We start from the raw sequence: 26,426 nt of genomic DNA, 5'->3' as shown, positions 1-26,426 counted from the left end.
AAAGCTCCTACTTTTAGTACAGCCCTGTATTTAAATAAACTGCAATAAGGTTTTAGGGCCTAGTCCTAAGCTGCCTGAAGTCAGCAGAAAGACTCCCACTGACACCAACAGGCTTTGCCTCAGGCCCCTTGGCAAGATGAATTAAGAGCAACTACTCATTTTGGGTACACAAATTGATACTTTTATAAAGGGACTGATTTTGAGAGAACACAGGCCCGCCACTTTAAAGTGTGTCAAACTGGGCACCTGAAAAAGGAAGCACCCAAAATCATGCGTCATTATTGATCATCTTGGCCTTTATCCTTCTTAAAAAGGTTAATTAAGTTTTCACTAGTTGTCACAGATGCTAGCAAGCACCCTCTCCTGGCCTTCCTCTAAGACTGCTGTGAGAAGAATCCAAGCCTCTGTTCTCTGGATCCCCTGGGTTCCTCCCTTAGCACTTTCCTTGGGCACTGACTCTCAGTCTGTTACCCCTTCTCAGAAATGGGGCTCCTCAACGCTAACTCCCAAGATACCCCAACTTAAACATACGGCTCTCCCAGAACTTCACCTGAAAGGTGTGAAGCTTCTAGTTTAACTAGACTGCCACAAGGGAAAGCAGTAATTGTGAAGCAGTTAAATACAGAGTGACAATTTGCACTAACACTTTTATGCTCTTTTACACTTAATCATGTAAAGCAAGCACAGGAGAGTACAAATCATACAGAACACTAAAACTCATGTCCCTGCCTCAATCTTACCACTCCAGGGCAGTCTCGGAGCTGAGGTCCAAGTCCTTTGGGCTCAGGAAAGTGGGCAGGTCTCCCTTCCCCATGTGGCTGCTACCTGCTACGTGGCCTCTCCCTCCTGGAGTCACCTTCCTCAGCTTCTGTGACTTTGCTCTCCCTTGCCCCATGCTTCCTCTTCACATCTGGCCCCCTCTGTTCCTGTGTGGCTTTTCATTTAAATCTCTTCTGGTCACCTGGCCTCTTTTGTTCTCCTCCTGGTAACTTTCCACTGCACTTACATACACCCTCCCTTCAGAGGAAACAGCTTAAAAAAATACCTAAGGATGCAGCTGCTTTTTTAACATAACATTCCACGAGGTTTAAGTACCATTATTAATATTAAGTGTTTCCCATTGTCCCTGTCCTGGTACGTATCTGCTATACAGGGCCTGTCAGCAATGGTATATCCACATACCTGTAGGCACAGATGATACAGGGTTTTTTTTCCCCCATAATACATCACAATATCAATCAGAATGCATAAGCTGTGCAGATATAGCTCCAGTTCATCACACTAGTGTATCGATATTTCCAATTTCTACTCCATGACATTTGGCTCAAATACATGTTACCTTCTATAAAGACTTCTGCTGAGGCATAAAAAGGTTCTTTATTAATTTGTAAATGTACTTTTTACTGTTTCACAGTACGATGTGACAACAGAGTACCACTCTTGCACAACAGGAAGCTGAATTATTGGGCCAAATTCATTCCCATGTAACTCCACTGGAACTGAATGAGTTTCAAAAGAGGTGATTTAGCTCACTGTTTATTAGCACATACAGCACCAAACATGAGCCCCATTATGCTTTGCAATGTACAAAAAACAAAACATGCAGGCTAAAAAATTACTGCACAAAGAGCTTAAAAGCAGTAAGAAAGCTTTGGACTGATTTTTAAAACTAGGTGAGAGTATTAAAAATGAAATCCGTTCCAAAATGGAACCAAATTATCTGATACTTGAAACTGAAGTGCACAAGTGGCAAAACATCATACCTAGATCCTGAGATGAGATTCTTAAAGCACATATTGGGTATACAATCAAAGGGTAGTTACTGTAAAAACTAATTTTTTTACACAGAAGCACAGAATGGGAGTAATTACAGAAAACCAAACAAGCAGTACTGTAGTTGTGAATGGACTGCTGACAATAGATGGAAAATGCAGGGATACCAGCAGTGTAGTAATTAATGTTTTTTTAAAACTCTACTAGGACATAACTCTCTGCTATGAAAAACCTGATTTAGGTGTTATGTTTAATAATACTGACCAAAATAAGAACAAAAACAGAGCTATGATAGTGATTCACTTTTAGATTCTTGCACTAACAAGAGAGACGCTTACATTATTCACTCTGGAAACAGAACTAGTCTGGGAAAGATTTACATCTTAAAAAAAAGGGAACAGCCAACAATATGAATAACAACAGAATCATCACAACTCAACATAAAATGTAAAAAAGGAAAGAGGAACATACTACCATTGACCAGTCAGATTTAATCTAAAAACTTGTTAAATGAACAGAATAATGGACAGAAATCACCACAGAGAATAATGACAATATTCCGAATAAAATTACACACATTCCTCTTCCTAAGGATGTTGTTCTCAGAGATTCAACCAGTCTGTTTGCTCACTACATACTGAACTCATTCCACAAAGCCTAGACACCTGTCTGATTGGAACGGCTGTTGATCACTAGGCTAAATGTGAACATCTTGATCCATAGGTGATGGTTTCCACATTCCATCATCATTCTCTTAACGTATCTAGTGCCTTTCCATATATTTCCTCAGTGTTTTAGAAAACAAGACATCAGGAGATCTGAACTGACATTCAGAGCATATAAACAATCTTTTGTTTATATGCTTCCTAATTTAAAATTAGGAAACAACTGAAGAGTGTTTCTGAAAAAACACCTTAAAAAAAGAAAAAGAAAAAGGGGAAAAAAAGCTCCAGCCTTCCATACAAAGTATGTGAAAGTCAGAGCTGGTCAGGAACTGGAAGGAAATTCCAACATTTCCTGTTTTTGTTTGTTGCCAATCAGAACAAAAAGCTGAAATGTAGAAATTTCCTGCAAAGTGAAAATTCCAAAAAGTTTTCGTTCAGGACTAACAGCCGTTTGTTTCAATTCATTTGAAATCGACTTTTGTATTGATTATAAATATTTTTATATAAAAATCTAACCAAAATATTCTGTCTTTTCAGTCAAAAGCAGCCAAAAATCAACATGTTCCCATGAAACATTGTGGATATTTACTAACCTGCACTGAAGGTCGTTCTGTTGAACATTTTTTTGACCAGCTCTATTGAAAACATTTTACAAAGTGGCAACGTAAAGCAGAGAGGGGATCTTTACAGAGCTGACTATGGAGACGGTCGGAGGCAGAAAGGAAAAAAATAAAAGACAATAGATGAAGATCAAGTGAATTAAAAAGAGAAACCTGAAACATATTCAAGAGTTAAAAGGCTGGTAAATATGCTCAGAGACTAGTTACAATCAAGGGACTGGGGCATCAGATTCAGATGTAGGCGGGTGACAGTGCAAGATTTTTAAAGAAATATAGTGACTCATAGGTAATTTCATATATGGGGCAGCATAAGTACAAGAGCAGCCCATACAGAGTAAATGGACAGGAGACAAACTGGGAGGAAGCGTATATAAGGGTGAGTAGGTGGTAGAAGGTCAGAGAGGAGTTTAGGAGCAACAACTCCATGGAGCTTTTTCAAAACCAGCGTGAAATCTTAGCCACAATGAAATCAATGGGAGTTTTACCACTGACCTCACTGGAACCAAAATTTCATCCAATGGAGGGCAACACTGAACACGCAGGTTTTATTGCAATAGCTATCTGCTTAGCCACAATCACACTCCTCCAAACAGTCAGCCACAAACGGATATGTAGATGAAGTAACCGAGAACCATGCATTAGTGGATAATATTTACACACTGGAAAAACTTTTGCAGTTTGAAAAACAGTAAAGATTTTAGAGTAACAGCCATGTTAGTCTGTATTCGCAAGAAGAAAAGGAGTACTTGTGGCACCTTAGAGACTAACAATTTATTTGAGCATAAGCTTTCGTGAGCTACAGCTCACTTCGTCGGATGAAGTGAGCTGTAGCTCACGAAAGCTTATGCTCAAATAAATTGGTTAGTCTCTAAGGTGCCACAAATACTCCTTTTCTTTTAGTAAAGATTTTGTCAACTGTTGTTGTAACAACTGTTACGGCTACACAGTTTGGAGTATTTAATTTTGAAAGTAATTAACTTCAACCAATGTAGAAAATGTCACAGGAAATGGTCCAACAAATAAATATTACAAAATGAGTAAGGTGTAGAGCTTGTAGCCTGCTTTGCCAAGTCTCAGACTGTGATCTGCAATCTGTTAGTACACCAATTCCACCAATTTGATTTTAAGGTTGAGAAAAAAATCTCATTAGCTCTTCTTCAGAATTTATGATTCAAGCCTGACAAAAAACACACAGTGAAAATTCCAGCACTGTCACCATTATTTTTAGCTAGTTTATTCTGATGTATCCAAAATCCAAATGCAGCATATAGCTAGGACATCCACTATACTAAACAAACACACACATAAGTGTGGTTTATTAGGCCTTTAAGTGCTATCTTTGGGGTTGAAAAACCAATCTTCAATTTTCATAGCTTGTGGAAATCTGTTTCCCTCTTTGGAGAATAAACTGCTCCTATTTTTGACTCCACTTCAATTAAAAAAAAATGAAATGAAAAAAACAACCAAAAAAGTGTTACTGGAAAAAATTGGTCCTGGAAAATATTCAGTGACAAAACTCCAACAGCAGGAATGTGGAAAACTGCATAGCATATAAATAGTTAAAAAGGACACAATCTACACAACCTTACTGTACATGTACATATCCAAGTATGGTCTCAGTTGCACGTGCCCTGTATTTTCCAGGCTCTACAGCAGCGGCTCCATTTTTCATGGCATCCAGAGTTACCAGACTATACACTAGAGCTTGGAAGTGAAGCAAACACTCTGCAGTGATTGATCACTAACGACTCTCAAGCATAAACCATATTACCTAAACTCAGCTCCTGGGAACAGGCCAAATTAATTTTTCTTCTGTGCCAAGATTTATCAAATTTGCTGAGATTGCAAGCAAGTTTTCCCTAGTTATAAGACCACCACCTGGGGAACCAGAAAAAAGTGCTCTGATAAAATCAGAACCTAATGATCCTCCGCTCTGGATCGTGATTCTCCACTTGGCCTGTCAGATCCTAAAGTATTGTTGACCTTCAGGCCATAGCGCAGGGACTACACAGTCCCCTTATATTTTTGCAAAGGAGATGAGAATTGGGCAAGAGGGGAAGTGATTGGGTACAATGGGTCATGCTACTGGAGAAAGTTTGGTTTTGGATGTCTGTTCAGTCTAGATTTATGTGATTCTGTATTGAGGTATTTGTACATTCACCCAAAGCACAGGAGAGAAACATTTCATAAATCCAAATGTAAAAAGGCTTCAGCTACTCATAAATGAGATGAGCAATGAGAGCCTTTAGCTGTAAAGAGATAATGTTGATTAGCAGCAAGTCAACAATGTATGTATACTTAGAGCCACATAGATACCAAATATTATATGCATATGACAGGCAGTCACTCACATGGCCCAACCTTCAGGCATCATGCTAAATATTCTTATTTACTCCCTGTAATTAAGCTTGTCTCTAGAAGTATTAATCATTTTTAGAGACTCACGGGTCTGGCCTTCTTTACCACTATTCAAAACCTATTAGCGGAACTCTGTCAACTATGTTAAAGCCTTGTATCAAATCTCTACATAGCTAAAAACCATCAAAACCCATATTTCGTCAAGGTAGCCAGAATAAAACAGTTGGCCTATAGGCACATTTTGTCCAAGTCACAAGCATACCTAGTGCAGAACATTGCTCAAGGGAGAAACCTTCATTATAAACATTTTATTTACAAATTATCAAACCCAACCTAGCTCTAGAGGTCTGGTAAGTAACTGAAAAGTTCTTTTAAGCAAAAGTGAGTTTCCAAAGTACCTGGACAGGAATCCAGCCCTTCCTTCTCAAATACACTAGTTCTGTAGCATACTAGTTAAAAAGAGGGAATTGTGCCTACCTGTTATGTTGGAACAGTGCTCAACCACAAAATTGTTTACCAGTTTCAAGGAAATGAAGTAGTTGGAAAAAGCAGAATGGGACACCTCTTTTGCAAGAAGACTCTGCTGGTGACAAGTAATTCCAATTTAAGAACACCCTGCATGGCACAGCATATTTGTGGTTATTTATCATTAAACAAAACAATAAAATATATTGGTTCCGAACCTCTTTTTCCCAGTCTGCATCACTAACAAATAGGATATAATTTCTCTTTCATACAAAAAAAAAAAAAACCCCAAAACAAAAACAACCACACCCCGCAGTCCACAACCACAGGTAAAGACCTGCCTCACAGAAACTAAATGCACAGCACATCCAGAATTCTCTACACCTTATGTCAGGTACGTCAGGATTTCCTTCAAGGCCTCTTTCCACTCAGCTTCCCAAGAACTCAGTTCAACTCCAGACTGTCGCTCCGTGATCTTTATTTGGCATACCGCAAAGCTATGCTGAGTTGATAACACCCAAACGCATGGGATGGATGCAGCGTACATCACAGATCCAAAGTTACACAGAAACCCCTTAGAATCATAGAATATCCTTCCGCCAGTGAGTCCGCTCAGGCGGGGCTCCTGGGGAAGCCAGAGGGTCCTGCCCCCCAACTCTGCAGTCAGACGGGACTCTCAGCCGGCCAGTAAAACAGAGGTTTATTAGATGACAGGAACATGGTCTAAAACAGAGCTTGTAGGTGCAGAGAACAGGACCCCTCAGCTAGGTCCATTTTGGGGGGCAGTGAGCCAGACAACCACGTCTGCCCTTCACTCAATGTCCCAGACAGCCCCAAACTGAAACTCCCTCCAGCCCCTCCTCCTCTGGGCTTTGTTCCTTTCCCGGGCCAGGAGGTCACCTGATTCCTTTGTTCTCCAACCCTTTAGCTCTCACCTTGCAGGGGGGATGGGCCCAGGCCATCAGTTGCCAGGAAACAGGGTGTTGGCCATTCTCTGTGTCCAGACCCCTGCACACACCTGCCCTCTAGGGCTCTGCAATGATCATACACCCTTATCCCACCCCCTAGATTCTTAAGAACTGCCTAGGGGACACTGAGGCACCCCCACACTATTCAGAGGAACCATTAAGAACAGCCCCACTTCGTCACACCATCCTTTTTAAGGTCAGCCTTGACAAAGCCCTGGCTGGGATGATTTAGTTGGGGATTGGTCCTGCTTTGAGCAGGGGGTTGGACTAGATGACCTCCTTCCTTTATATAAGTCTACACATCATGTTACGTTCACTATATATTGGATTACATGTTTTGGGATTGGCTTGGTTATTTTGCAGAAACCAGTCCCTGTACAGCACACTCAGTCCATGCACTCTCCATGTCTGACTTTACACTTTACCTCACGTTTACATTCCCGACTTTTCTTGTCCACTGTTATTTTGTTCTTAGTAAATGGTTTTCTGGGTGTTTCCCCTCTTATCTTAGCTAGCTCAGACATTCTGTCTTTTAGTTTACTGACATTTACTTCTCTTAGCACAAACATCCTGTTTTCAGCCCGCAGATCTAGTTACCTCTCAAATCCCATTTTATAAGAAATTAGATTAATTAATTAGAAATTAGAAATGAAATAAGCCTCTCCCATATTGAATTACTCATGTAGGCCTCATTTGACAAGGTGTATCTTTCGTTTCATCAAGAGTGCATTCAATGATCTGGAAAACCTATAGCAAACGTAGGAAACAAAACAAACCTTTCACCAGAGATGAGGGGGCCTGGAATCTGGGAAGGTAAACCCACGACCAGAGTGGCCATCATCAGAACAAATCCCCATTCACAAACCCTGCGAGTTCCTGAGGTCCTTGCTGGAAGTTTTGTCCTTAGCACAGGAGCTCTCAAAGACCATTCAGCCCTCAATTGTCACTTGTTGCAGGAGTTTTTTTTGGAAGAGCCTCAGCCAAACTACACCTGACTTCACTCACCTTGCTTCTGCAGTACAATAATTGTAATCCATTAAGATATGCCCACTTCCTAAAACAGTATCCAAGGCTCAACAGTTCAGTTAGGCCGGTTAGTTTTCTCACCTCTACCCCACCAACTAGGAATGATATTTGGAATATACACATGAGGTGACAGAGCTTCCTTATGAAGAGGTATCACACAGCAATATCAGGTAATGAGATGGTCCCACCCCTTTTATTATGAATTACCTATATTCAACTGCACTGAAATCAATTGAGGAACAAAGGAAAGCTTGGGACAACGTAGGTAAGAACACAGGTCACCAGAACAACATTAATGACTTTTCCATACCCATCTGCCTTGCAGCTAGTTATCACAAGGTTTCCCTGGAAATAGCATCCCATCAGCACCGGCAAGATATTCAGGATAGTCTTACATTGCTGCTGTCCATTCTGTACCTATTCTAGGGTCAAAAGGAGGGTTTATGGTCTTCTCAATAATCAGTCTGCCATCTTTCATGACTTTAAATTCACCTTAAAAACCTATTGCAGAAGATAAATGACTATTCACAGAAGGTGTTGCTTGCTATCCCGTGCGCAGAAAGAAACAAGGAAACAAAAATGTGACACTGGATGAGTATTTTCAGTAGTCTAAGAATATGCTGCAAGTGCTGCAGGGGCTTTTCCAGAACTCCTTTAGACACATGACCAGATATGCCAGATGTTTCTTCATATAGCTAGGAGTAAACATGGAAGAGAGACTGCTAGCAACAGCCATTTCTGCAAAACAAAGCAATTCAGGAGACTGACTTATATAGAATTACTTTTCTTAGTTAAGAAACATGGGACTGGAGAGAATGCGATCAATTCCTCGTATTTCCTCACAAGTACATTCTCAAATATTTCTTCTAGAAACTGATCACAAACTAGAAACAGATGCAAATTTGCACATATGGCTCCATATTTCAGTATATCTAGAGAGATATAGTCAGTACATGTTCAAATGCAGAAGTTAAAATTAAATTAAATACTATACATCACTACTAAGTCATTTTCAGCTTCTCAAAACTTGTGAAGGTATTTGTTTCACAACAAAGGTACTTGCAGCAAAATACAGATCCAAACTTGGGCCTATTCTCAAGAAGGCAGAAAAAGAACGCCCAGTTTTAGAGGGGAAGGTAATGCTGACCAATAAATCTGAACCATTTATTTCAATAAAAATGAGAGCTGAAGCATCCTAGTAGGTGTGGGTCCAGACACAAATCTCCCATCCAAGATATAGCCTATGTATACACAATTTTTTCGAAGTTTGTATGTAATACATTTTTTCTTTATACACAAAAATCTGTTAAAAGCACACTATTTAATTTGCAAAGTCAAGAACTCCAGTTAGGATATGCCAGATGCACAGGTGCCTATATAACCTTAATTCTGACACCTTCTGCATCCGCACGGTGCACTGAATGAGCCAGGAGTCCAGGGGGAAAAAATGTCATCATGTAATTAAAGCCTGTGTTATAAATGTACAAGGGGTTAGAATTAAGGTTTCATGGGTAACCTTAAATTGGGCATTTTAAAATTTTTTCCAAGTATTTAACTTTCCAGTTTAAATGTTCTTTCAATGTAGTTCATGTCCATACACAGAAAATCTGTATAAGTGACTGCTGCACATCATGAGACTTGGGTTTTTACATTTTTCCTTTTTGGGGGGCTCCAGCAGCCTAGATTTACCTGCCCCTCCCCTCACTCACCAATCTCTGACGTAGCTGCTCCAGTAACAACCAGCTTGTACTAGGACATAGGGTTGCCAATTCTGGTTGGATGTGCTCCTGGAGGTTTCATCACACGACACAATATTTAATTGAATGTTAATCTTGAATTCCTGAAGACTCCAGGACAATCCTGGAGGCTTGGCAATCCTACTAGGGCAGCATGCTGTCCACGTGAGCATGCGCAGTACAAGCCAAGCAGCAACTCGGGCCATGGGCATGTGACCCAGTGTGCCTCCCCTCCCCCCTGCATACATTACCTCTGGTCAGTTAATGTTTTGGCAAGTTGTCAACACTTTCCTGAGGAATGCAAGCAGGAGAAGGGAAATGATGATTTTCAACGGTTTATAACTCAGCAAATCCTGATTGGAATTTCCTGGGACAAATTAAAGGCATCTCTAGCCTCAGGGCTTTGACCCTGCTAAATTTCAAAGGCCTTCTACAGACAATGGAGGCATTAGGACGTCTCAAAAACCTTTTACAGTGGAAACTGTTAGGTGACCTAAATACAGGTGTCACTACCTACTCCCCCTGCAATTCTGATATTGCTACTTAGGGTACTAATTGAGTGTACTTGTGCTAACAGATCACGTGTGTATTTGGTTTTCCATATGTGGACACAAGAATAGGAGTGTCTTCCTGTTCTATGGCAGCTTTAAGGGCGGAAAAGAAAAGATGCAAAGACAAAAATAAGGTCCCCAGCAAAGAGAAATGCTTGGACTCTGAATAAGACTAGACTTAACCAGTGAAGCAGCATAAAGCTGAGTTCTTAAACTTCCTTAGTAACATTAAAGTAATCTATTGATACCCTTAGCAAGTCTATGCTTTAATCATCTGGCTTACAAGATCTGACGTACAAGAGCCAGAACTGCAAGCACATCTAAGGTAATGTCATGTTTATTTTTGTTGATGACTCTAACTTGGATATTCTTGCCTTGTGTATCCTTTAGCATTTTGAAACAAACAAACCATTTCATTCTCCAGCATGTTCTTTTCATGTGTGTATTAAATTACATATTTAGGTTCAAGAGTAGGCTTGACTAGTATGTGTCAGCAGAAGAATGACTGAACAATCTGAGGACAACACAAGGTGAGCACTTCTCAATAGGCTTTCGTCTGACAAGTGTCATTGAACTGTTTTATTACATTAAAAGAACAAGCAATATTTTAATAGTAGTTCAGTGGGTCTCACGTGGAAACTAAAAAGAAGAAAAAATGAACTCACACACACACACACAGAATCCCAAAGGTGACTCAGTCTTTAGTTATGTGATTACCCAGCCAGTAGTCACAGCCACTTGAGTGTACAGTCCATGTGGCAATGTCACTCAAAATATGAACTCCTGCAATATATCCATCTTGACAGCGAGTCTTTGCAACACTTCTGAAAAGAGCACTCACCATCTCATTGGATGCTGCTCACCACACCATCAAATAAAGTATAAGCCAAAGAAAAAGATAACTATTGATCTCCTGCTGTTTTAGTGGTATTGCATGTATACAACAGCAACCTAGAGACCCACCAACAAAATTAATAGACTAGACATGGCAGTTTAGCACTCCAAAAAGTTTGGAAATACATGTTTAACTATTGGCAATGTTCACTTTGCTTGCTTGTATGCTGCAGTCTTTAGTTATCCTTTAGTTGCCAGACCTGTTATTAAGGCTGCCCAACAGTTTCCACTATAAGACCCTGCTTTCAGTTGCTTATACTTTTGCCAGACATTAACCGTTTGAGCTGAATAGTTTCCATGCCAAGGGTCTGCCTCCAGCTGATTTTTTTTTTTTTTTTGGAAAGTTTCAGTCAACATTTCAGTCATTTCTGAGAATAAGATTAGTGCAAGACAATGTATCTTTCAATTCTCTAGCCATCTTTTCTTTGGAAACCTTTAGCGCCCCTATGCTGTGGAGGAGGGAATTGCAAATGGGCAGAGGTGGCCTTTGTGTCAGGGCTGGGCCTTTTGGCATCCTTGTGAAAATCCACCCAAGTTATAAGCCTATGAAAATGCGCAGTAGAGACTTGCTAGAACTTAACAGCTAAAATCTCCCAAGATTCCATCCTCACCAACCATGCCTGAGCCTCTTACAGTTCCTGAGGTTGACCAAGCTGTGCATGTACCATCCCCATAGAAAAACTGAGCATGTCCCCTCGAGTCCAGAGCTCCAGGGTGAAGCTGGCTGCTCCAGACCAGGCACTGGAACTGACAGCAGGAAGCCCATCTTACTTGTGCTTTCAGTGTCCCTATTGCTGGCAAACAGGTTGCATGGAGAAGGAAGCAGCCCGATTCAAATGCAGAGGGGACAAGAGCCAGACCTACAGCATTGCAGAGGAGGATTAGGATGGAACAAGGTTGGGGGAGTGGGGCACACAGGGGCAGAGACTGGCGGCTGGCAGAGAGGTGAATCAGGAGACTGTGAACCAGAGGAACAGGGAAAAGGTGTGGAAGAGAGGAAATATCTGACAAGGAGCTCAAGTGTGGGGTAGAATGAAGCTGGCTGGGAAAAGACTGAAGACAAGGAACTGGGGAAAGATGAGGACATGGAGATGGGATGAGAAGCCCAGGATAGGAGATTGGGACTGAGCCAGTGGTAACAAGGAACATGGGTGAGGGTGGGGGAAAGAGACCAAGGAATTGGGGAGAGACCTGGGACTGGCTGGGCAAGCTGTCTGGAGATAAGGGGCCACAGGATACAGTAGAGTGAGGGAGACTGGGAACCTGGTGGGGTGAGATTAGGACTCACTGGACAAGGAGACTGATGAGTAGAGACAGACTAATTAGGTGAAGACAATGGGACTGGGACAAGGAGACTGTGGTGCAGTAGAGCACAGACTTGTGACAGAAGACTCACAGGAACAGTGTCTCATTCCCCTCTAGTGCTAGTCCACACAGCAATAGTAGGTTGTCATCCTCTATCAGTTACTTCAGTAGCTCAAGCAGAAGAAGTCTGAGTTTTGGATCTAAAAGGTACCATCCTACTAAGGGCGTCATAAGATGCCAGACAGTGGTATCTATTTTTTCAGTGCGTTTTTTTTTTTTAAACTAGGAAATTACACAAAAAACTACATTAAAAGAACATTACAGTTGCAAACTTCAGCTCACAAAAGTTAAGAAATGTAAGAATGACAATTGCCTGGGCAACCTTAATTTATCCCCATTGCACATATGCAGTATGATACAATCTTTAATTACATGATATTTTCTTCCCCACAGGGCGCCTGTCTCATTATGTGCACCGAATGGACACCACTCACTGAATTAACATCTATTCAGTATTCTGTCCTCTCATTGCTCAATGAGTGGCCCCAGGCCTTACTTACTGCACGCTATTCAAACCATGCTCTGAAGACAGAACTATTAATTTCCTCATAGGATTTTCTATGGTGCTCATCGCTATGGTGTCAGAGTGCTTCACAAAAATTAATGAATCTAGTCTCACAATACTCCTGTGAGATGAGTGAGCGGAAGTATCTCCATTTTACAAATGGAATTTTAGGCAAAGCAAGCTTAAAGGTCAAGAGTATTCACTAATTTGGGGTGCCAATTTTGAGCCACCTTTGACCTGATTTTTCACAGTACACAGTTTATAGCACTTTATATGTTCAAGCACAGCTCCCACCAACTTCAGCTGCAATTGTAAACACCCAGCACTGCTGCAAATCAGACCCTAGAGAACCAAATCAGGCCCCTAGAAAGAAAGGAACACACAACTAGTGACCACCTGTGAAAAGTCTGCCTTAAGTGACTTAGCTAGCATCACAAAGGAATTCTGTGGCAGAGGCAGGGAGGGAATCCATTTCATTCAGCTGACATAACCATGAAACTACCCTCTCTTCCTGCAATCACCTGCCTTGCTCACTAAGCCCCTTTCAATTTCTGCAACAAATGAGGCAGGGATCCTTACAAACAAAAGTTTCCTTCACTGCACAACCCTAATTCACCCCAAGGCAGGAAAATCCTGAACACTGAATAAGGCCTGTGGGAAAAACAGTATGTCATCATGTAACTGAAGACTCCACAGGCCATCATAATTCTTCTGCATGATCACTGCACCATCTTCAAAGGTTCAGATCTCAGGTCAAAACAAAGCTAAACACCCTGCAGAAGAAGGAAACGATTGCTCCTCGAGGATGGCTAGTTCCATGCCAAAAGACACCTTTCAAGATGGAGCAGTTTTGCCTGTAAAACTGTTCAAAACATGGTCCTTTCATTCACATGGCTCAGCCGTTCCAAAAGAACTCATCTTCAGGCAGAGACCAAGCACTGAACATTTCTGCCCCTAAGTTTACAAGCTGCATACAAGCTACGAGTGACTGCAGCAGCATTCCATTTTTATTTATTTTTTTGAAGAGTCACTTTGATGCACCAAAACCTCGTGAGCCGGTGATGACACTACAATCAATTATTTTGACTAATTTTTAAGTCTTACCAGAAAATATAAAGCACATAAGCAGAAAGATCGTAATAACAAGCTAACATAGCCTGGCTGGTTTCATGGTCCTTTCCATCAATAGGAAATATTAAAAGGGAGGTACCACAGTCTTTCAGAGCGTAAATAATTAAATTCTGAGTGACATTTCAAAGCATTCTTAAAACGAGCCCAGCTAATGGCTTAGGAAACTGTCGTTGAAGAATTAGTTTCACTCTTGCTAGAATAAAATTGACATTCATGATTTTGAGAAAAGTTCCATTCATGATATGAGCCACATAAAATTGCTACCGGATAGTTCTCGCTGAACTTGTTAACGAAGACATCAGCAAGCAAAAAGAGTTACAGATGGCAGCCATCAAGTCCCGCTACATCCCCACTCCACCCATTCTATACCCAGCACAATAATTACTCCATTTTCTTGTGTCTCTCTGGAACAGAACCCATAAATTCAAAACATGAGAGAGAGACACTTCAAGTACCAATTACCTTCTTTAGATACCACATAATGGTGGACTTTCAATAGGTCCACCACTAGAACCCGCAACAGAATTTGTATGTGTTTGCATTAGGTAGACTAATTTCTTAGCGGTCTCGGTCACAACTAGGCCCAGTCCCTAACTGGAGGGTCTCAAGTCTGTTGCAAGAGGATTCACATGCTTCCAAGTCCACTGGGTCTGGGCACCATTCTCAGCACTTGTATGTAAGGCACACGTCCAGGTTACAACCTTCTCTCTGAGCCCTTCCTTGGGATGTGGGACTCTGCAATCCAGCCACCCCAGGCCCTGGAACCACAGCCTCAGACCTCCCCAGACCCCTAGTTGCTTATACACACTCCTGCAGAGAGTTGAACCTAGGACTTTTAATCTAATCCCTTCAGGGACAACATCGCAGAAAAGTTGGAAACCACAGATTTAGCAAAGTAATTTCTTAACTAGTCTCTTTACTATTAAGCAGCACTGGAGGGTTACTTCATCTTTGGAGAAACAACAAGGCCTGAGAGACACACAGCACTCGTCTGATCTTTCCCCTTCTGAGTGTCTGAGGCATCTCAGCATTTCAGGCTAAGCAAAGGCTCTCCTGCCTTCTCTCTCCTAGCCATTCTACTTTTATGTGGCAATGGTCTGCCCCTCCTCCCCCACTCAGAGAAGCATCCCGTCCCCTTAAATACAGTCTCTCTCCTTTCGCCATGTGCTCAAGTTGAGAAGGTGCAGATCTACCAGCCATGCTAACACGCCTGTGTAGAAAATGCATTGTTCCGTGGAGTTGGACAAGCAGTTGAGAGACCTAGTTGATGGTCCTATATTGCTCCATGATAGACCTCCAACCAGGCATCAGGCTCCTTTCTTGGCAAGAGTAACTGTCTGGAATACAACATAGCAAACTTGCCTTGGGCACGGTTAGATGTGTTCAGCATTAGCACAAAATGGAGATTACAATACAAAATGGAGGTCAAGATTTGGTGCAACCATATCCCACCCTGTCAGCGTCTCTAAAATTCCAGATTTCAACATGCTGGAGCCACAGATTCAAATTCCTACAAGCTCAATTCAGCTCCAAATTCTTACGAGATAGATGAGAATTGTGCATCTTGCATGTGTGGGAGGGGGCCAAGTTATGTTGAATGAAGCCTAAAAAAGCCAGTGTCCCTTCCACTGTACAGGCATACAAGAGGACGTAAAAGTAAGGATCTGACTGTGTGGCCCTGGTTAACATTACTGCTCCCCCAGCATTTTACTGGGTGCCAGCTGGAGACAAATTTTCACCCACCAGAAGGGGATGGAGGTCAGAGATGCTTCATGTATAAGATTTAAACAGAGGAGATGAAAGGTAACTGGGAAGAGTGTGGAATAAGAGAGAAGTAAGGAAGAAAAAATGGTATTTGTGAAATGAGCAGATGGGTCAGAAGTGATAGGGTGACATCTTGCCCCTGTTCTACTCTGTCTACACAGACTGAAACCTTCAGTTGTTAAACTGCACTGGGGTGGTTATTTATATAAGGTCTTCTCACCACTTGCTGATCCATACACCATCATATTTACAGTCACATTTTCTCCTCAGCTCTCTGCCAAAGGGAGAAGAAGGAAGAGAACTCTCTACCCAGAGATCCTTCCTGGTTCTGGCTCTGCTAGCTAGCCTCTCTCTCCCCTGCACTTCCTGCTTGTCCCTTCTTTCTTATAGCTCCTGCGTTAATGCGACAATTTGCTCATTAGTCCTCCAACACATTCTAATCCACTAATTAAGCTACATCAGGTCCACCAAGTGAGGAATTAATTGGTGTTTAAGTGACCAGACTGCTCGCTCAGCTATTGATCCCCAGTACTCTGTCACAGATCTCTTTTACCCCACTTCCTTCTCTTCATTTTTTCCTTGATCACAATTTTCCTTCTCTCGAAGAAAGCGGTGGCCTGTTTAACAGGAACACCCCATTTTCAACACTTATAATTCTGAGGTAAAAATCTTTTCAACTTTCTAAAAAAAGATAAGTTTTCCAAGGAGTGGCACCAACATCTTTCCCCTTCCCACAAAGACATTGGCAGTCTTGTTACTTGCGTGTGCCATAATTGTTTAAAAGGATTATCAATCACAAAAGCCTGGTCTACACTACAAAGTTAGGTCAACATAAATCTCCTTGCGTCAACCTATCTGTGCATGTGTCTACACTAAAACGCGTCTCTGGCCAACACAAGCGCCCCATTACAGTGATGCAGTAAAACCATCTCCCTGAACAGCATAGCGTCACGGTCAACCTACCGAGGTCAACACAGTGGGCGTGTAGACACTCCTTGATCTGTGTCAACTCTAACTGTCCTCCAGCAGCGGTCACACAACACCCCAACGCCTGCGGCAGTGACAGCTCTAGTCACACTTTTAAAGTGCACTGCCTAGAGTCAGAGACCAGAAGTTAAACCCCACCCTGCTTTCAAACTGAGTGTTTCTTAAATGCCTTTTCCCGATTGCACACCTACAAGCTCTCCTTTGTCATGTGCAACTGCCAAACCAACCTCGCCGTCTCCATGAACATAGAGAGGTATTAGATGCGTTCCTGCCTGTAGTGGACAGGAAGTATTAGATCTCCTGAGTCTGTGGGAAGAAGAGGTTATGCAAGCAAAGCTACAGACCAGCTGTAGAAAGGTAGGCATCTTCCAGGAGATTCCATGGGGATGCAGGCAAAGGGGTACGACAGGAATTGGCAGCAGTGTTCTGTGAAAGCAAAGGAACTTCATCAGCGATAGGGAACACAATAACAGATCTGGTTCTGCACCAGAGACCTGGTGCTTCTACAATGTACTACATGCCGTACTTGGCAGAGCCCAAGACAGAGACCCCTGCTGTGAACAGCAAGGAGGAGGTGGAAAAGGGAGGGGTGGGGGAGAGGGGAAAAAGGAGGCAGGTGACTCCAGCCATGCCACGAGTTAGGACCTGTTTGAGACTCCAGAGTCTAGCCAGTTCTGCCAAGCTAGTGCAGATGAGTCTGATAAAAGGGGAAGGAAACTTAAGTGTGTGCATGCATTTTCCTTGCAACATTTAAGTTCAGAGATGGCGCCAGGCCCATCCCAAAGTTAAGACAAACAGGTATAGACTTTACATTGTTTTATTCATACAACGAACAGAGCAAAAAAGTATCTGCTTTGCATCCCCCCTGTTGGAATAGAGGAGGAAGTGAGGGGCCTACAGAACAGTGCATATGGATGTCCTTTTTATCCTCCTGAAATATTTTGATGAAGCTTTCATGGTCATACTCTGCAATTCTCTCCAAGGTTTCTAGGGATGGCTGCCTTATTTCTTCTTCCATGGTAGGACACATTCCCATGCCACTCTGAGATGAGCTCAGCTTTCACCATTGGAGTAAACAAGTTAGTAGCATACAGACCCAGGCAATTTGAGGAAGCCAGTAGCAGCTGTGTTCTCTAAGCCTCTGTGACCCTCAGGAGTGAAATATTAGCTAAAACCACGACCACCTATAGAAAAAACAGTGCCAACCTTCAGTACCATTTTCTTATACTCATACCCATAGAATAGGGACACAATTTTTTACAGCTTTATGTAACAAATTTCTTTCCCTCCTTCATCCATGGCAGGCCACGCTCATCATTGCTGGGGCTGGAGAACAGTGCTGTGCCAAGGCGCTACAAAGCTGAAGTGGCAATAAGCATTTCTTATTTAGAGAATGTATATGTGAATAAGGAAGGGAGCTCTGAAACATATCTTTCCCTTATGCTGTAAATCCAGTGGTACGTCTGTTTTTATCAGAATGCATAGTGGTAGACGAAGTAAGCAGTTCTTGTAAATGCAGACCAAGCGCCACAGAATTCATAGATTCAGGTAAACACCCAGCTAGATATATACGTGTAAAGCAAGAACTACACAATTCTTAGCAGCAGCCAAATCTCCAGGCCAGGAGAACACTCCAGCTGACAGCACTACTGTGGCTGACCTTTAAAGTGCTTTTTCAAAGCCTCCCTCAACCTCTTAGCTCCATGTTGGGCTTCTGTAACAGCCTGTGTCTGGCTGTTCAGAGTTGGCAGACAGCCGCTCCACCGCTGCCTCCACCCGACTGGCAGCATTTCCCCCTTTGCCTCACAGATATTACGCAGTACACAACAGGCAGCTATAACCATTGGATCTCAGTGAGAAAAATTTCTCAATCTAGTGAGCAAGCTCCAGCATCCCTTCAATCTACCAAAAGCACATTCCAACAGTCATTCTGCATCTGCTGAGCTGGTAGCTGAATCTTTCCTTGGTACTGTTGAGATAGCCAGCGTTCAGCTCCATAAGCAAGGGTCAGACTGGGTCCCCCAGAATCACTACTGGTATTTCAATATCACCAATGGTAATCTGCCAGTCGGGGAAGAATGTCCCTACTTGCAGCTTTCTGAGCAGTCCTATGTTCTTAAGGATGCAAGTGTCATGCACCTTCCCTGATCAGCATCCATTAACACTGGTGAAGCGTACCGAATGATCTATCAATGCTTGCATAACCATAGAAAAGTAGCCCTTTCTATTGATTTACTCTGGTAAGACGGGTTGGTGCCTAAATTGGGATGTGTGCACCATAGGAACGTAACAATAACCATACTGGGTCAGACCAATGATCCATTTAAGACCAGAATCCTGTCTTCCAATAGTGGCTGATGCCAGATGCTTCAGAGGAAATGAACAGAACAGGGCAATTTTGAGTGATCCATCCCATCATCCAGTCCCAGCATCTGGCAATCAGAGGCTTAGGGACATGGAGAGCACGGGGAGCACTTATTGTCCCACTGTGGTTTGGGAGCTTCATTGCTGCTAAGCCATCCACTATTTTCTACATATTGCCAAGCATCACAGTGCTGTGTAGCAGGAGACAATGGTCTGCGTACTTGCATGACAATGGCCTCCGCCGTGGATTTTCCAAAATGATATCCAACTGATGAATAGCAATCTGGCATTGCACACTTCCTTGAGTGCAATCACCAAAGTTAACGTAGCTCTCATTCTGCTGTCCTGCGCACGAAGGCTGGGATGAGCTCGGCACAGAGATCCAGGAATGTGGCCTTTTGCATCCAAAAGTTCTGCAGCCACTGCTTGTCACCCCAAACCTGCATTAGTGTGATCTCACCAATCCACGTTCGGTTCTTGAACCCAGAAGTGGCACTCCACCATCTACAGCTGCTCTGTGAATGCCACCAACAAACTCGAATAGTTCTTCATTACGTCCCTCCGCAAACTATCTTTGAAGAAATCCTCAGTCCTCAAAGAGATCCCAGTTATTGTGGTACTTCCTAAGCATCTGTAAATATAGGAGAATCATGCATCTTGTATTTGCAATGTTCATGAGAGTAGTGCAGAGCTCTGCAGGCTCCAGATGAGGATGCTTGGCACCCTGGTGCACCATGCTTTACATCAACACAAGCACTCCTGCTGAATACACGCAGCGCCAATGCAAGCAGCCAAGTATGCACACTCCTGAGTGATATACAAAACTTTGTCAGCCATACACCCGCCAATGCAGGGTTACCATATTTGAACATTCAAAAAAACAGGACATTCCACAGGGGTGGGGGGGAAGGGTTTATTTGCTCACGCTCCCCCACCCCAACTCCACCCCTTCCCCGCCCCGCCCCCACCTCCTCCCTGCCCCATTGGACCCCTTCCCTAAATCCCCGCCCCTGACCCCCCTCATCCCTCCCAGTTGCACGAAACAGCTGTTTTGCAGCGCAAGCACTGGGAGCTAGGGGGGAAAAGCGGGCACTCTCTCAAGTGATCAACATTCATGCTCTTTCTTGAATGATCAACTCTTCTTTGGGGAAAAATAGTGGACATTTTTAGATATTTAAAAATTCCTCCCGGACAGCAATTTAAGAACCAAAAAGCTAGACGTGTCCGGGAAAATACAGACTTATGGTAACCCTAGCCAATCCCACTTGTGTTGACCAAAGTTTGTAACACACATGACCAAAAGCAATTCTGTTCATATGGAGGAAAGTAGCACACTGTAGGTGCCTCCAGCAACTGCTAAATAAGGGATAGCAAGAGCCATTGTCTGTGACATTCATGAGTATTAAAATAAAAGTTGAAGTAAAGCACGTTTACAGTACAACAGGAATAATGGCTCACTATTTTGCTAACGATAAACTCCCAGTGACCTAATTTGTGTTCTTCTAATTGGACCAGGTAAATGCATTAAGAACTTTGTAGAGCCAATCTGACACGATTCACGGTGTCAAGTTATTATGTCAATGAATATGGGTTACAGGAAAGACTCTCATATGCCTGCATAGGCAGAGGGTGCCACAAGGGGAAGAAAACCTTAGCCAACCTCAAAGCATCATCACCCCACTGTAGACATGTACATTGTAGGTCTAGCCTGCAAACAGACATATTTCTCACCAGCAAGGTGAGATCAGAACAAAAGATTACAGCATGCATTCAGAGCACCAGCTAAGGGTGTCACAAACAAGGAAACCCTGAAAACAAAATCATTCGACTCAAGTCAGAATTGTTACTATTGCACTAAAGCATTATTGCAGTTCAACAGCTTCTTCAGCGTATCAGATGCTACCAACCTGAGTTTACATTACAAACGAATGCTACCTTATTAGATTTTCCTGTTTCTACTATCACACTAACTGATTTCATGACCACTGTAAGTCCACATTCACTACCCTTCAGCTTTAACAGGGCATCATATCCAGGTATTTTCCCCACACTTTGGATCATGCCCCTAGCAACCTTATCATTTATTTATCCTTTGAAAGCTCTAAAGTGCAATCTTTTTCCTTCCTGACATTTCTTTCCGTTTCCACATGTACGCTGGTTTGCTGCTTTACTGTTTGGCTTAGAGAGAGATAGGGCGCTCGACAATTACGAGCTTTACCAAGACACAAAAACAGTCAGGTCACATTCTAAGCCTACCAGTCTTGATGGCTTCTTTTAATTAAATTTAAGAGTAAGTACCACAAAGAGCGCCAATGTGGCACTGGCAATAGTTTTTTGGTGGGCCAGGTCGAGCGTCATGTTCAAATGCATGCTCCAGAAGCACATCAAGAGATGAAGCAGTGTCAGCAGTGCCAGAGAAGATTTTTTACACTGGCTGTATAATCAAGAAAATCCTTGCTGTTATAGAGCAATTAGGCTTTCATCTAAACAGTTATTTTAACCATGGAAACATTAATAGGCTGTTTTTCAGTACACATTACAAAGCTCCAACTCTTAGAAGCCACACAGACTCTGCTTAGTTATGCTTATTGCTTCAGAGGGAAAATAATGAAGCCTTTATTAACGAGAAAGAAAAATTCCATGTAGTTAAGCTGCCGCTTCTAATTCAGTTGGCAAATTTTCCTTTATTGTATCATAGCAACACGGTCAAAGTGAGTCACTATGATTGGAGTCCTTACCCTCCCCTGATGGAGACACACAGTGAGTGGCAGCAAAAGCAAAGGTGTATAGTGGGGTTGGCTGCACATTTGGGGCAAGTCACCAACTGAATGATTCCAAATGGACTCCAGGTAAATACGGTGGGGTCCATAGTGTGTGCTGCTAAGTGCAATGTATCCATTATCTGGCTTGGGGCTGAGCCATACCCATTGCCTGCTAGCTAACAGATCACACCCCCACTTTGGGCTGAGGAACAGCCACCAGCACAGAAGCCAGGCCCACTCCTAATGCTCTCCCGGGGGCAAAGTAAACACTGCGTTTTGTTGCTTGCATAGGTGTTGCATTAAAATAAATATCTTACACCCTGGCCCATTACTACAGAGACATTGAGGGGACAGGGGTCACTTTCCTGCCTCCACAGATGGCAGGGTCTGGCTCTCAGCACTGAGCAAAGGGAAGTCCTCTTCTCTAGTTCCAATACTGCGTGGCAGGAGGAGAAAGAAATGGGTGAGAGACATCCGCAGGAAAGAGGGGAGTGGCACAGGGGATGAGAGGAACCTGCCACTCCCCTGCAGTATGAGGGGGCGAGTGTGAGAGAGGTGCCGAGTCTGAAGACAGCAGGGAAGGAGGAAAGTGGGATGGAGAGATGAGGTGCCAGAGGGAGGAACAGACCTTGAGGGAATTTGCGGGGACCATATAAAAGAGTGAGAAAGGGAGTTGGGGGGTCTGCAGCATGAAGGAGGTGGAAGAGAGGTATTAAGGTGTCACTGGAAATGGTCATATTCAATCATACAGCATCACACAAGGGTAAAATGGAGGAGGGTAATGGAAGTGTCAGAGTATGGAGAGTGTGTGTGTGTGGGGGGGGCAAGTAGACAATTTCCAGAAGGAAGAGAGAAGCATGAGGGGAAGGAAGAGGGATGAACCCCATGAGAACATGAGGAAGGAGCAGGGAAGAGGAGGAGAGCAGCTCAAGGGTGATCTGTATGGGGGTGGGATGAAGGTTATTCATCAATTCCAAGGCCAGAAGGGACCACTGTGATCTAGTCTGACCTCCTGTTATCACAGGCCAGAGAACTTCCCCCAAAATATTCCAGGGGCAGATTTTTCAGAAAAAAAAACCATCCAATTTTGATTTAAAAGTCATCAGTAATGGAGAATCCACCACAACCTTTGGTAAATTGTTCCGATGGTTATTTACTCTCACCATTAAAAATGTATGCCTTATTTCCAGTCTGAATCCATCTAAGCTTCAACTTCCAGCAACTTAACCCTGTTATATCTTTCTGCGCCAGACTGAAGAGCCGATTATTAAATATTTATTTCCCATATAGATACTTACAGACTTTAAACAAGTTACTCCTTAACCTTCTCTTTGTTAAGCTAAATAGATTGTGCTCCTTGAATCTATCACTATGAAGCCGGTTTTCTAATCATAGACTCAGATTTTAAGGTCAGAAACAACCAGCATGATCATCTAGGCTGACCTCCTACCTATTGCAGGCCACAGAACCTCACCCACCTACTTCAGTAATAGACCCTTAACCCCTGGCTGAGTTCCTGAAGTCCTCAAATCATGGTTTAAAGACTACAAGTTGCAGAGAATTCTAGTACATTTAAAACTAGTTTAAACCAGTAAGCGACCCATGCTGCAGACAAAGGCGAAAAAACCCTAGGGTCTCTACCAATTTGACCCAGGGGAAAATTCCTTCCCAAGCCCACATATGACAATCCTTTAATCATTTCTCATGGCTCTTCTCTGAACCTTCTTCTGAACTGTGAGCACCTGAAGAGGACACCACTGCCAAATATAGAGGTAAAACAGCCTCTACTACTACTCCTGGAGAGTCCCCTGTTTATGCATCCAAGGATCGCATTAGCCTTTTTGGTCACAGTGCTGCACTGTGAGGTGAAGTTCAGCTCATCGTTCACCACGACCAACAAATGTCTTCAGAGTCACTGCATCCCAGGATAGAGTTCCCCATCCTATAAGTATGGCCAACATTCTTTGCTCCCAGATGTATAGAAGGTGAGAACGGGCAGAAACAGGTCTTAAGGAGAGCTGACAAGTGAAAGACTGAGAGAAAGATAGCGACAGAAAGAAAGAAGCCACTGAAGAACAAAGAGAATAAGAACAAAGGAGAAAGGATGGGATGGGTTTAAAAAACAAAAAACACGCTAACAAAAAATTTGATGCCACATCTCTTAAAATCCCCCAGTGCACACGGGCTAAATGAGCTTGAGTTTTTTCTCTCAGGCTCAACAGATGGGACTGTGGGGTGGAAAAGATGAGCTTCTTGGAACACCGGTGTGTGAGGTGGACACAGGAGACTCCCATTCCAGTGCACTGGGGAAGGAGTCACTCTCTTCAGGGGTTATTTGTTTTTGTTGCATCTCTCCTCCTCCCACAACACCGATGCTGGCTCTTTGGCTGTTAAGACACGTGCACATGCTCACCTAAGAGTTGGTGATGCTCTTTGGAGCCCTAAGGTTTTAGGGTATATTTACTTGTATTAGTATAGACATTTAATTTGCCCACTGGCCAAATAGTCTCAGTACCCGGTAGAATTCATGTTGGGGACAGGATTTCTGTTTTCAATTACCTTAAAATCTGAAGTTCTACTTGACATGTCAAAGTTTGCCCACTATCATCGTTATGTATTTGTACAGCTGTAGCACCTAGGAAACCTAGCGATGGTTCATCATGCTCTACAGACAGCCAAGATGATCTGTATGATGAAGAGCTTTCAGTCTAAAATAACAGGACAAGTTTTCACATGGTGTAGGCTGGCATAGGTTGATTTATCACAATGGAGCTACACCAGTAGAGAGTTTCACCTAGCATCTGAAGTGGACTGGAGCAAATACTGCTGTACACTCAAATGGCATTAACAGATTGGAAAATACAAAGCTCAGAATTTTTTTTTTTTTTGCTTTGTGCTGTTTGGAACACAAAAATTGCCATGCACTTAATGGCTTGTTGAGTGATGAGTTAATCATTATTAGTTGAGGTTTACAATTCAGACTCTTAGCGAGAGACCATTATAAAAAAGATGCTGAGACATTTGCCAGCTTATTTATAGTGCAAATTCTATTTGTCTTTGCAATGTTTCCTCTATTGCTGGTCCAGATGCGAACTGAAACTAGTTAAGCAAAAACAGTTCACCCTTAAATGATACAGAGTTTATAATGAGGTACTTCCCAAGAAAACTACACTCACCCTTTCTAACAATTACTCACCTATGATAAAAATAAACATGGATTGTAGTACCCTTAATTTTCTCATCAATCACTATGCATGTTCAGACAGAAGCATACTGAGGCAGTTGAAATGTTATTAGAAAACCACCACCAAGGAAACTTTATAAGTTCTCCTGACACAGCTGCTCCCATTTATGGTATAAAGTGAAGTTACACATTTTCCCCCCACAGAGATGCAACAGCTAAGTTACGTGGTAGAAGCCATAATTTGGGTCTTATTGCTGCAATATATTTTACTAAAGTTTGCTTTTAGGCTTTATCAACAAAAAGTAAAAAAAAAACCTCATTTATTACAGATATGAAATGCATATGAGTGTTTAAATGTGTGATGACAACCATCTTGTGTTAAAGGTGAGAAAAGTTTAAGCAATACTTTATTACTAGTGGCTTTTGGTTTTTATAATTGATGCCAGCAAACTAAGACTGATGAAGTACATTCACGTATCCATTAGTATTTTGCTACCTGTCACTGACAGATAATCCCTATTATAATGTTCCTACCCAAAAACAAGGTAAAACTCACTAAAATGAAAATAGATTATCTTTATGTGAAAAGTCACATACAACTACCAGCTTGTATGCAGCTCAGGCCTTTTATACCCTTTTTAATACGTACATACTAATAAAACAATGCTGAAGCAAGTAACTAAATATCAAATATGCACAAGTGCACTTCAGGTTAAATACAAGTACGATTCTGCTCTCAATTACACCAGAGAGAATTTGGAGTAGTTGTGCTGAAATAAGTGGACTTATTCTAGATACTCTCTTACATTAGTGTGTATTTTGCCCAATACATACAGACTGGTTTCTCTTTCAGCACGAGTGGCATATATTCCTGTAGTATATATACACTAGGACACTTGGTTGTAGAGTGGATGGTCTGGCCACATATAACCCATGTTATGCTTGTACAAATGCAGAAGCAAGCACACGCTTATGTAAACAAAGCTGCACAGAAATACTACATAAGTTGTTGGCAGCTTTGGAGCCAGTCAGTACTTATACCTGCCATAGTTCTTGCTCCACAAGACAACGCTGACCAAAGGGAGGCATGACCTAGTAGTCAGATCTTGGGACTGAAAGCCGAAAACTTTCCTTGCATGGATACTTGCTCCCATAGTGCCCTGGGAAAAATCATTTAACATGCCCTTGTCTGGTTTCTCCCCATCTGTACCATATGGATTACAATATGTACTTAAACTTCACAGCATCCATTTGGATCATCGTTGGTAAAGCACTCTGAAAAGAAAAATCATTAAAAAAATATTTTGG

General features: G+C 42.4%; 1 protein-coding gene across 7 annotated transcripts in view; it reads right to left on the bottom strand.

Moving 5' to 3' along the window:
- Window positions 1–26,426, bottom strand: part of MITF (melanocyte inducing transcription factor) — a 168,217-nt gene that overhangs the window by 100,839 nt on the left and 40,952 nt on the right. For 3 of the 7 annotated variants that reach the window (XM_078853551.1, XM_078853552.1, XM_073351090.2), the window contains exon 2: window positions 26,160–26,393. The exons of 3 other annotated variants lie outside the window; for them this stretch is intronic. In XM_078853551.1, coding sequence (XP_078709677.1) covers window positions 26,160–26,299 — 140 coding nt within the window. In that variant the 5' untranslated portion in view covers window positions 26,300–26,393. Of the gene's footprint in view, window positions 1–5,893; window positions 6,000–26,159; window positions 26,394–26,426 lie in introns of all 7 variants that reach the window. One more of the 7 variants, XM_073351085.2, reaches the window with a different exon arrangement.

Source organism: Lepidochelys kempii, chromosome 7 (assembly GCF_965140285.1).
Source record: "Lepidochelys kempii isolate rLepKem1 chromosome 7, rLepKem1.hap1, whole genome shotgun sequence".
NCBI classification, from domain to species: domain Eukaryota; kingdom Metazoa; phylum Chordata; order Testudines; family Cheloniidae; genus Lepidochelys; species Lepidochelys kempii.
This window is presented reverse-complemented; position numbering and strand designations above follow the sequence as displayed.